This window comes from Diadema antillarum, unplaced genomic scaffold (genome assembly GCF_040938485.1).
Source record: "Diadema antillarum isolate AM-2024a unplaced genomic scaffold, OU_Dant_1.0 scf00000064, whole genome shotgun sequence".
In the NCBI taxonomy this organism is placed as follows: domain Eukaryota; kingdom Metazoa; phylum Echinodermata; class Echinoidea; order Diadematoida; family Diadematidae; genus Diadema; species Diadema antillarum.
The window spans coordinates 322,440-333,201 of record NW_027270953.1 but is presented as its reverse complement, the minus strand read 5'-3'; the positions used below and the strand labels follow the sequence as shown (position 1 = coordinate 333,201).

The 10,762-nt window shown below is 42.3% G+C and overlaps 1 protein-coding gene across 1 annotated transcript; it reads right to left on the bottom strand.

Annotated features, from left to right (window-relative positions):
- Window positions 1–316: 316 nt before the first annotated feature.
- Window positions 317–9,881, bottom strand: LOC139716351 (trans-L-3-hydroxyproline dehydratase-like). The gene is made up of 3 exons (XM_071627897.1): window positions 9,404–9,881; window positions 2,821–3,137; window positions 317–580 (listed from the first exon to the last, which is right to left on the bottom strand). Exons 1-3 carry the CDS (start codon window positions 9,879–9,881, stop codon window positions 317–319), a joined length of 1,059 nt encoding a protein of 352 aa, XP_071483998.1.
- Window positions 9,882–10,762: the final 881 nt, after the last annotated feature.

Here is a 10,762-nt window from a genome sequence, read left to right as displayed (position 1 = left end):
AAAGGTAGCACAAAATTTTAATGATGAATTCTTTACGTTATGGCTTAAAACTTTGAATTGAAAAATATCTAACAAATATTTCGGACAAAGCTTGCGTGCAATTTTATACATAATATGTAGAGTATGTTTATTTCGTCTCTTACCCAGTTTATCAATGGGTAGTGCTGTGCATAGCAATTCAAGTACCAAAGTACCATAATATAACGAATGTATTTCTTTTCAAGCTCGTCAACCACCAAAAAAATAATACATAACAAGACTCCTTCTTTTTATCGACCAAGAGTCCCTCATTACTAAACGCTGGTAACTTGTCACATTACTCTAATAGGAACCCATTACACAATGCATCCTCCTCCTCAGCGAAGAAAGTGCTTCTCCCGATGAAGTGGCCCTTTCCGGCAACCTCCACCACCACCGCATCGTAGTTCCCTACTTTGGTCCTCTCCACCGCCTTCCCCGTGAACTCTAAACTGGAGACTCCACTTTGGAACCGCCGTACTTGATTAAGGTCAATGAGCCCTTTGTCGACCTGCACCGCAATTCGACCGGTCACTCCAGATGCGCATGGACCTCTGGCAACCTGCAACGAGATTTGGGGAGAAAAGATGTCAAAATCTGGAAAAAAGGAGAAAATGCTTCCCCTTTCAGTATCACACTTAACAGTATGATATAATTGCTTAATTTAGATTTTTCATGCTTTGGTCACGCTTTGGAAGGCATATTCTTTGCTGATTACCCATGGTGTTGGTAGTGGTTTCAGTGTTACCAAATTAGAATCGGAGGGAAGCAAAGTCTCTTTGCCTGAACGTTGTTATGCCCAACGGAGATCGGAACACACGCAACACGACAAGACGTTAGAAGTTGATAATTGAAGTATACGCGGAGGAAAGAGTAATTAGTGAGCACACGAGCCGTTATTCCAACAGCAGCAGAAAAGATTAATAGATGAAACCAAAAAAGAAAGAAAGAAATTGCAGTCCTTTGGGTTTTGAAATCCATGCAGTTTCGAAACATCGCAATCAAAAATTACATGATCATTTGCTTAACAAGATTGAAGATATCCAGTAGTTTAGATAAAAAAACTGCCAGATGGTAAAATAATCAGCTCGATGTCCAAACAAGACGGGATGTCAGCGAGGTCTCGAAGACGTCATAGGTCATGGACAAACATTAGTGCACAACTTATAAGGAGACGTCGCTGAACCTAAGATTTCCTGAGAGAATCAAACATGTTCGGTTCTCTCAGGAAATCCGGCTGTCTCCAGAAGATGTACATCACGGTGACGTCGCGAAGACGTAGCGGAGATGTCTCTATGCAACAAACGAGACTTGAGTCTAGGGCACCGTTTCACGAAAGCTGTCAGCCCTGACAAGTTGTCAGTCTCTAACAATGTCAGTGAAATCCTTGGTTTCGATTGGCTGAGAAGCTGTGCATGGCCACTGACTGTTACTATAGTGACTGTCAGAGACTGACAACTTGTCAGAGCCTAAGTCGACCATGCAATTTTATGCATCAAGGTAGTCGATAAATTCTGTAAACGTGTTTAATCATCTCTTGCCTTTTCTTCACAGAAATCATAACCACGTTGAATAGGTTAAATTTTTGTTGACATGCGTTTCTATTGCAAAAACAGGTAAACATTTTTTTCCACAAGACCCGTCGTCCCTTTTAAAGAGGATATCAACAAAAATATAATAATAAGATAAATAGATAGATTAATAAATTATCTGAAAAAGACCCCCCCCCCCCCCGAACGTTCCTAAAGATCACAAAAATCGGATAAGAAATAAGGAAGATACGACACTCTGCAATTTCACATTTTTCGGGAAACATTTCTTAACCAGTCCGTATGAATATTCAAATGATCGAGTTGATGATGTCATGTTCTCACAATTTTTCATGTATGCTATATATCAAATTCGGAAAATTGTTATTTATATCAAACTGATACACAATTAAAGCATATTTCCATACCACAATATATCAGAGTTAACATTTGCTTTTTTATATTGGGCGGTTTTAAGTCAAGTCTTGTATCTATACAACTGAAATATGAGATTTTTGTCATTTCTGCATATGAACTGAATAAGAAATTGTGAGAGTATGAAATCGTCAACTTGCTGATTTGAATAATCATTGAAATTTTGAAATTTCAGAATGTCATAATTTCCTTATATCTTATCCAGTTTTGATCATTTCGCACGATTCTGCAGGGAATTTCTGTTTTCTTTCTTGTGTAAGTGATAAAATGTTGGGGTGGATTTCTTTTTTAAGTACACACAAAATATATCCCCAAAATACGAATACGAATGAAATCCATATAGGGAACAGCAAACAAACTAGGTCCTACTTTAATTCCCTGTCAAGGTCAGTGATTTTGGGTCATTGTGTCAATATTTATTTTTATCTATTTATTCCTTTTTCTTTTAGCTCACTTAGAACTGCTCTGCCAAGGGGCCCCTTGCATCACATACAAAATATAATTTGAGTAAAATAGAAACAAACACACACACACACACACACAAGTTACTAATACGGTAATAAAGAGGAAACATAAACACTATATAGGTTATATAAGTCCATCAAATACAAAATATACAATTTGAGTAAAAAACTAACACGCACAAAGTTACAAATACGGCAACAAAGAGGAAACATAAACACAAGATTATTATAAGTCCACAGAAGGAACACGAGAAAGGGTTGTATGTATGTATAGCTGTTCTCTGATCATATAGCTAGAACCTTTCAACACATTACGTAGATTAATAACTACAACATTTTAGTCAATACTACTAGTATATGCAAACAGCGCATACCTGTCCAGCAGCCGACACGCATATGTTAACAGAAGGCTCTAAACTCCATTCGTTTTTTCCATCCGTTATGATGGTCCCATACAGGGTAGCCAGATCCGGATCGGTTGGATGAGTCAGATTCACCGCTGATCCTACTGCCTTGGCCACCGCGACGGCCGCCGATTGGATGTCTGGCATAGATGACTTGCAAACGTCGAGTCCCAATTGGTCCGCGCTGACGTAAGCATAATATGCTCCTCCATACCCAATGTCCACCGTTACCGCCCCGTAACCCGTTACATCGACTTCTATATCTGATGGCATGACAAGAATGAAAATAAAAGAAGCAATTCATTTACTGCAGGCGTCACACTGTCCAGAAGTTGAATAAAGCTGTATAAACATGATAAAGGAAATGTTCCAAGTCTGCTCAGATCGTATCGAGTTATTCTATATATCGTTTAATTCTAAATCTTCATTTAGAATTTTACCCGAGGAACACACGATGGAAACAAGATGGGACCAGAAGATTTTCCCACCGCTCGCAACTTGCTCCATGAAGATTTATATAGTCTATCGGGGGTCATACGATGGCTTACGATGCCTTCACGAATTACCCGAAATGAGGAATGCCGGAATTGCATGGGAAAAGCTCCATCACTTATAGTTAATGAAAAAACGCCGATGTGATAAAGCTTTGTTTTCTTAAATTCTGTTTTCAAGGTTCAATACCAATAATCAAATCTATGAAATAAGAAATGTTAGCTTTACATGAGAAAGATTAAAGGCTGTGTACCGTTCTGGTTGAGGTGTGGATTTAGCTTTTAACGTTTTGCAAGATATTCAAAAACCACTCCATGAGATGTCAAAGAGCATGCAATTCTAAGGGATATCAAAAGTTTATTTGATGAAATCGGCTTTGAAAAGGTTGATATATCCACTGAAACAAGGTGAAACAAGGAGATCCTAATAAAAGGCGTGGCCTGTCGCCTTTTATTATTATCATTTTTTGGATATCTCAGCTATTTGAAAACCAATTTTCATCAAAGATAAACGTTGAATCTTTCTTAAAATTACATGCTCTCTCATATTTCATAAGAGGTTTCTCATTATCTCACTTGGGAATGTTTAAAACATGAATCTCCACCTCAACCAGTACTGTACAGTCCCTATAATGCCTGGATCAAATAAAAGGAAATCATCTTTCTTCTGTCAGACATTTTTGGCTACGAATTTTCCAGCGAATCGGCTGGGTCCCTTAGAACGGCGAGGGCGGAAGACGTGCGTATAGGGTAGCTGAAGCGGAAGAAGCGTGAGCAAAGCAGGAATGAAGCGTACATACTGAGAGTGTCGTCGGAACAGACCTTGATTCTGTACGAGAGAAGAGAATGTATAGTGAAAGTGGTGTTAAAGCGGGAAGGTCGTGCTTTGATCAGGGAAGAGCGGCGCAGCAGCGGGACCACGTCGGTGTCTAGTTTACTTCCCCTTCTTGTGCCGATGTCACTTTACGCTCAGAAAGACCTCGTTGCGTTCATACCGCGGTGTTTACTCTGCCACAGGTTCACAATTTCTTCCCGATTTTAAAAAGTGCCCTCTCCAACCCCGTCCTCCAAGCGCTGCTGCTATACGATGCTTCCGATTCCCATACGCTTTTGCCGCTCTCTCCAGATCTGCTAGAACAGGATAGATCGGGATCCAGATCGTGATAGTGGAACGGGAAGTTTCGATTCCCTGGAGAGTGGCTGACCATAGCTGTTGGTGTATATAATTATTCAATGAATGTCTTCGTGGGTAAAACCAAAGAAACAAACAAAGCTGGCAGTTTAAAACACCCTCTCCTTTCCCGGTTGCACGTCACGAGACCGACACCCACGATCCACATAGCCCTCGAGTTATACAGCCCACAAGTCATACAGCTCACAAGTCATACAGCCCTCTAGTTATACAGCCCACGACTTCGACACTAAGCATATAAAGCCCACGAGTTTGATATTAAGTAAAAATAAACCCAGGAGTTATACAGCCCATGAGCCGCCTGAAGGCTCACGAGACCGAAAGTACGCAAAAGAGGCTCGCGAGTTCGACACAAGGCAAAGGAGGCCATAGAGACCTACAGGACGCATAAGAGGCTCAAGCGACTGACACTACGCAAACAAAGCCCACGAGACCGACAGTATAGGCCTACGCAAAAGAGGTTCAAGAGTCTGACACTACGCAAACAAAGCCCACGAGACCGACAGTACGCAAAAGAGGCTCACGAGACCGACACTACGCAAACAAACCCCACGAGACCGACAGGACGCAAAAGAGGCTCACGAGACCGACACTACGCAAACAAAGCCCACGAGACCGACAGTATAGGCCTACTCAAAGAGGTTCAAGAGTCTGACACTACGCAAACAAAGCCCACGAGACCGACAGTACGCAAAAGAGGCTCACGAGACCGACACTACGCAAATAAAGCCCACGAGACCGACATAACGCAAAAGTGGCTCACGAGACCGACACTACGCAAACATAGCCCACGAGACCGACAGTACGCAAAAGAGGCTCACGAGACCGACACTACGCAAATAAAGCCCACGAGACCGACATAACGCAAAAGTGGCTCACGAGACCGACACTACGCAAACATAGCCCACGAGACCGACAGTACGCAAAAGAGGCTCACGAGATCGACGCTACGCAAACAAAGCCCACGAGACCGACAGTACGCAAAAGAGGCTCACGAGACCAACACTACGCAAATAAAGCCCACGAGACCGACACCACGCACAGAAGGCTCATGAGACCAATGAAAAGCGCCATCTACGTGTCAACAGGTATGTACCTGTACAGTGTTCCATGAAAGGCGTCACACTGTCCAGACGTTGAATAAAGCTGTATAAACATGATAAAGGAAATGAAAGGGAAAATATTAACATACTTGCGGGTGCAATTTCGTCACGCTATAAAGCGAAAGATTGCAATTAATTGAACAGAATCACCTACATATCAACGACATCATGTATGTGTTTCAACACGTGTGGTTTTTTTTTTTGGGGGGGGGGGGGCAGTTCTGTCGCGCTAGGGAAAGCGGCATTTGATTACTCACTTCATTCATTTTCATTTTATTTCAACACGGTAATAAAAAGGAAACTTGCTCAGCCATCGGCCGTTATTCTGCAAGTCCGTGCATGTATACAATATAACAGAGCGAAACATAGATTCAGCAACAGCGTATAGCAATGATTGAAATAAGAACAAAAAAGAAAGAAAAAAATCACGAAGAAAAAGAAAAGTATATCTACATATAACAGCATATGAATAAAAAATACAGTCATTGACAAGAGATTGATACAAAAGAAATGTCAATAGTACTTATCGCGTAACATAATAGGAAACGTTATGAAAATTGACATGATGTAATATGATATATAATGCAGTGGATATCAAACTACAACTGCTGCTGTTTCAAATGAAATGGGCTGTATGACTCGTGAGCCGTATAACTCGTGGGCTGTATGATTCATGGACCTATTTTTGATGTCGGTCTCGTGGACCGTATGACTCGTGGGTGTCGGTCTCGTGGGATGACCCCCCTTTCCTAGACTTGTATGTTCCCCTAGATTGCCAAGTTGTCTTTCTGCGAACGTAATGTGTTACAATGTATCAATGTATATCATGTTTAGTCTTACTTCTCCATTAAAGTACATGTATTAGTAAGGGCAAGTATGTCACTGTTGTTCCACGGTGACCTATACTCAAAGAGCTTTTCCCCAGTGGAGAGGAGAAAATTCTCTCGCGTGCATGCATGCGAGTAACCTTCAACGTGAACTAGCTTATATGTGATTCTCACTCGAAGTAGTATAATTGCTTCTTTGTTCCGTCCTTTGTTGTCGAATTCCCCAGACCCAAAGCCATGATATGGAAACCATAAAATCATTCAGCAGTGATAGAAGAGCCACGCACACTCTCACCGTCTGATAGACCATCCCCTTCCTCAGGAAGAATCTCAGGAAATCATGGGTTCTCATGTTTGCTTTTAGTTTACGATTTGTTTTTTCTTGTCAAGAGACATAAGTCCTTATGTGTTTTTTTTTTTGTGTGTGTAATTGGAGGGGCAGGGTTTCATCCCCTCAGCCCCCCCCCCCCCCCTTCCCTAGCCGGTAACACGACATTTTGCTCCTGAGACAATAAATTATTGCTATTGCCTTAACTTTCTCCAAGGATAGGTTTATTTCCAGGTTTTTACATTTGAACAACTATAATTTAGTTATACTGAGGACAGAATTTCAGAATTTATGATAATTGGGATGAAGAAAATATACTATTTTCAAAATTCATAGCAAATTACTATGAACAAGGATGGTGATATGGCAGGGTCACCATAAGAATGCATGAGTTACGGCTAAAAAAGCAGAACAACAGAAGAAGACATGCATAGATTATACACAGGTGAACTCGCAAGCAAGCAGTTGTATTGTAATGAAATTACACTTCTACATTTCTGAAATATGTGAGCCTCCTACGTCATCATCCTTGTTCAGTGTTTATGCTATTTGTTTAAGGTTTGTCAAAGTATTGTTTCTCTGCTCAAGAACCACAATAAATTCCACAAATATATAGCATGGAGCTGTTGATTTATGTACTACATGATGTTAAATAATGAAAATCATCTGGAATGCCCCTTTAAGGTGGGTCATCCCACTAGACCGACACCCACGATTCATACAGCCCAAGACTTCGACATTGAAAACAGGCCCATGAGTCATACAGCTCACGAGTCATACAGCCATTGAGTTCGACACTAGGCAAATGAAGCCCATGAGTTCGACACTAGGGAAAAACAGCCCCCGAGTTCGACAGATACAACACGGGGCTTAATGTGTCGGACTCGTGGGCCTTATTAGTATGACTCGTGAGCTGTATATAACTCATGGGCTGTCTGACTTGTGAGCTGTATGACTCGTGGGTGTCGGTCTCGTGACGTGCACCCTTTAAGGTTGTGCTGGGGTTTTTAGATCTAGTTTGATGTGAGGATTAGGATTATGATTAAGGCTCGAGGTAAAGGCCGTGTCACACCAGCCTTGCGTGCGACTTGCAAAGAACAATTTTGACTACCCGGAAGTCCCCGTAGACGATCCGCACATGACAGTACCTAGCATGTATCTCAAAAGTAGTCGCCCGGAGGTGCGCACGCATATTTTTATACCCGCAACCGTGTTTAGGCCCTGTCACACCTTTCCGGGCAAGCTACTCGGGCTTGTTACGTGTAGGGATTTTCTAGCATACCGGACATTCATGATTGCGGAAAAGGATTTGTGCGAGTCAGCGTATGTGTCTTACTTGCTGGACGCGTTATACTTGCGAGTATACTGTGTGACCTTTGTACCAGTCGCGTGGGGGCTGACAACTCAGTGAAGGAATTCCTCTCAATGGAATGGCTGAAATCTCACAGAATTTCATTATCTTGGCTGCATACGGGACTGCGAAGTACCTGCGTGGGAATTGCCTGGGAAGTACTGCCGCTAAGGGTCTCCTACTGGCGTTCTGCGTGGACCTCTACGGGCATTCCCGTGACTCACCCGGAAAAAGTTTTGGTCATGCTCAAAACTTGGCTGCGGTTAAATCGGACTTGCGTGAGCACCTCCGGGCAACTACGCGCTAGATACTGTCAGGTGCGGACCAACTGCGGAGAGCTCCGGGGAGTAAATTTATTTGTTTCCCCGCAAGTCAAGCCGCAGAAGTTCCCCCGTACGGTATGACAAGGCATGAATGAAAATTGCAAACATTCTTGTTCGCCCGCTGAAAATCTTCTACGTGCTGGAAACTACCTCCTCGCCACAAGCCCGCGTAGCTTGCCCGGACTGGTGTGACGGGGCCTTTAGGGTCATGTTTGTGAATAGAATGTGTTTAGCTTAGCGTGCAGATATTTCGTAGGAGCAATATCCAGGAGCAAATGTCGTTGAACCTCCGCACCCTTGGCTTTCACCTTATTGTGCTGATGGTGTCCAGCTTTCCATTATTGTCAAAAATATTGACTCGGTAAGGCCAGCTCTGCCTTCCTGTCAGCGTGCCATAGTTTAGACTACTAATGATTTTTGAAAGGGTATGAATGAAGGCTAGCAGTGAAAGGAGGATTAGTCATGAATATTAATGATGAATAATTCGTCTGTCCTAGACCTGGACGGAAAACGTGAATACCAGCTGAGCCTCAGAGGGATTGAATTCATCAAATATTGTCTTGGAATATTGTGCTATGGCTCAGCTCACACAACCATTTAGGGCCCTACACGCACACAAAGATTTTTTTAGCACAACATTGATAAATCATGTGAAAATCAACAAAAAAAAAATGAACATGATGTCATGCAACTTATTAATGAAATCTCATCCAAGATACATGTGCATCCATCATTATTGTACATTTGTCATTATTATTTATTTGTCTTTGTGCGTGTGAGTACGTGTGTGTGTGTGTGTGTGTGTGTGTGTGTAAATGGCGATGTGGAACCAATTTGTGCGTACAATGTTCAGCGCTATAAAATGAATAACAAATATCTGTACATATTACGATATACGTGTACGCAATGAAGAATACCCAGCGAGACAATCCCCTTACCAGTTTTGAACGCAAAAGCTGGAACGCTGTGGAATCTTGCTTTCCCAGATCTCTTGGTTTGGCCATCATACTCCACGAAAGTTTTGACCAATCCGCTGACCCACTGTATGTTGACTTGCGTTTCGGGTGCCACCGCTTTAACGATCCCGAAGTCCACGGCGTAACGGGCAAGGGCCATGTTTCCAGAGCCGCACATAGCACCAAAGCCCTGGTTGCACATTAAAATAACTGCTAAATCTGCCTCATTGTGGTCTGGCTCTACGATTAGTAAGCCGTAGGAACCATTACCTCGGGGTGCGAGCATTAGTGCCCTTCTCAAGTCATCGAATTGGTCTCGAACGTGACGCCATTTTTCCATCATCGTGTTTCCAGAGTTCTTAGGAAAGCCAGAAAGAATCAGGCGCAACGAATCCCCGCCAGCATGCATTTCTATCGTGTCAATCTTATAAGGGCTGGTGTTGATGGTAGATTCCGCCATGACGATATACCACTTGCTCAGGCTATAACTTGATTGATTAGAAGTGATCCTGACGAGATCCCGTCCTCAAATGATTTTCTGTGTCGAAGAGGCGCGGATAGTAATGGAAGTAAACACAGCCGCAGACAAAACGCGCTTTAATGCTTTGCTGATTCCGTACAAAGTGAAGTTGTACATGTAGTTTAACTTGTGACTGTTTATTTGGCTCATTGACGCAGAAACAAAACTGCAAGAAAAGTACAAAGCTTAATATGCCCCTATAGCGCCTCTCACGCACGCCCTCTCTAATACAACTGTACACAGTGACAATGGACAAGTCATTTTCTTTGTGAATTGTGATGTAAGTTTTCTTCGATTGTGTATTGATTGATCTTGGAAAAGTATAGAATTGGTTTGACTCGGAGTATTTTTGTAGTTCATGCTCTCATCATACGCTCATTGATTATGTGTTCAGTGAACTGAGTTGTGTTATTTGCATTCATATTCCTGTCAGTGTATATTGCGATGTACATCACAACGTGAGGGGGGGGGGGCAGGCTTATACTCTATACAATACAATACAATACAATATTAGTATTTCTATAGCGCTCTTACAAATAGTACAAATGTATCACAGCGCTTCACAAATCCATCTTTCACTCGGGAGGTAGGAGAAAAGAAAGATAGGAAAAAAAATACAACAAACAAGGAGAGAAAGAAAATAAAGTACATAATGAATCAATCAGTTATTGAAAAGGAAAGTCTTCAACGACTTCTGGAAAACTGACAGAGATGGTGATTCCCTGATACTTTGAGGGAGCTGATTCCATAGGCGTGGGGCAGCTGCTGAGAAGGATCTGTCTCCTGTCCGAGTAAGAGTCATAGGGACAGACAGCCGGGTT

Bases quoted from the DNA above. Each gene is read 5' to 3' on its own strand.
- LOC139716351 (XM_071627897.1), bottom strand. From the start codon at position 9,881: ATGGCGGAATCTACCATCAACACCAGCCCTTATAAGATTGACACGATA. The intron at 3,138-9,403 runs GTAAGGGGATTG...TTGCTTCTTTTA, and splicing joins AGCTTTTGCGTTCAAAACTG to TTTTCATTCTTGTCATGCCA. The intron at 581-2,820 runs GTATGCGCTGTT...ATCTCGTTGCAG, and splicing joins GCGTGTCGGCTGCTGGACAG to GTTGCCAGAGGTCCATGCGC.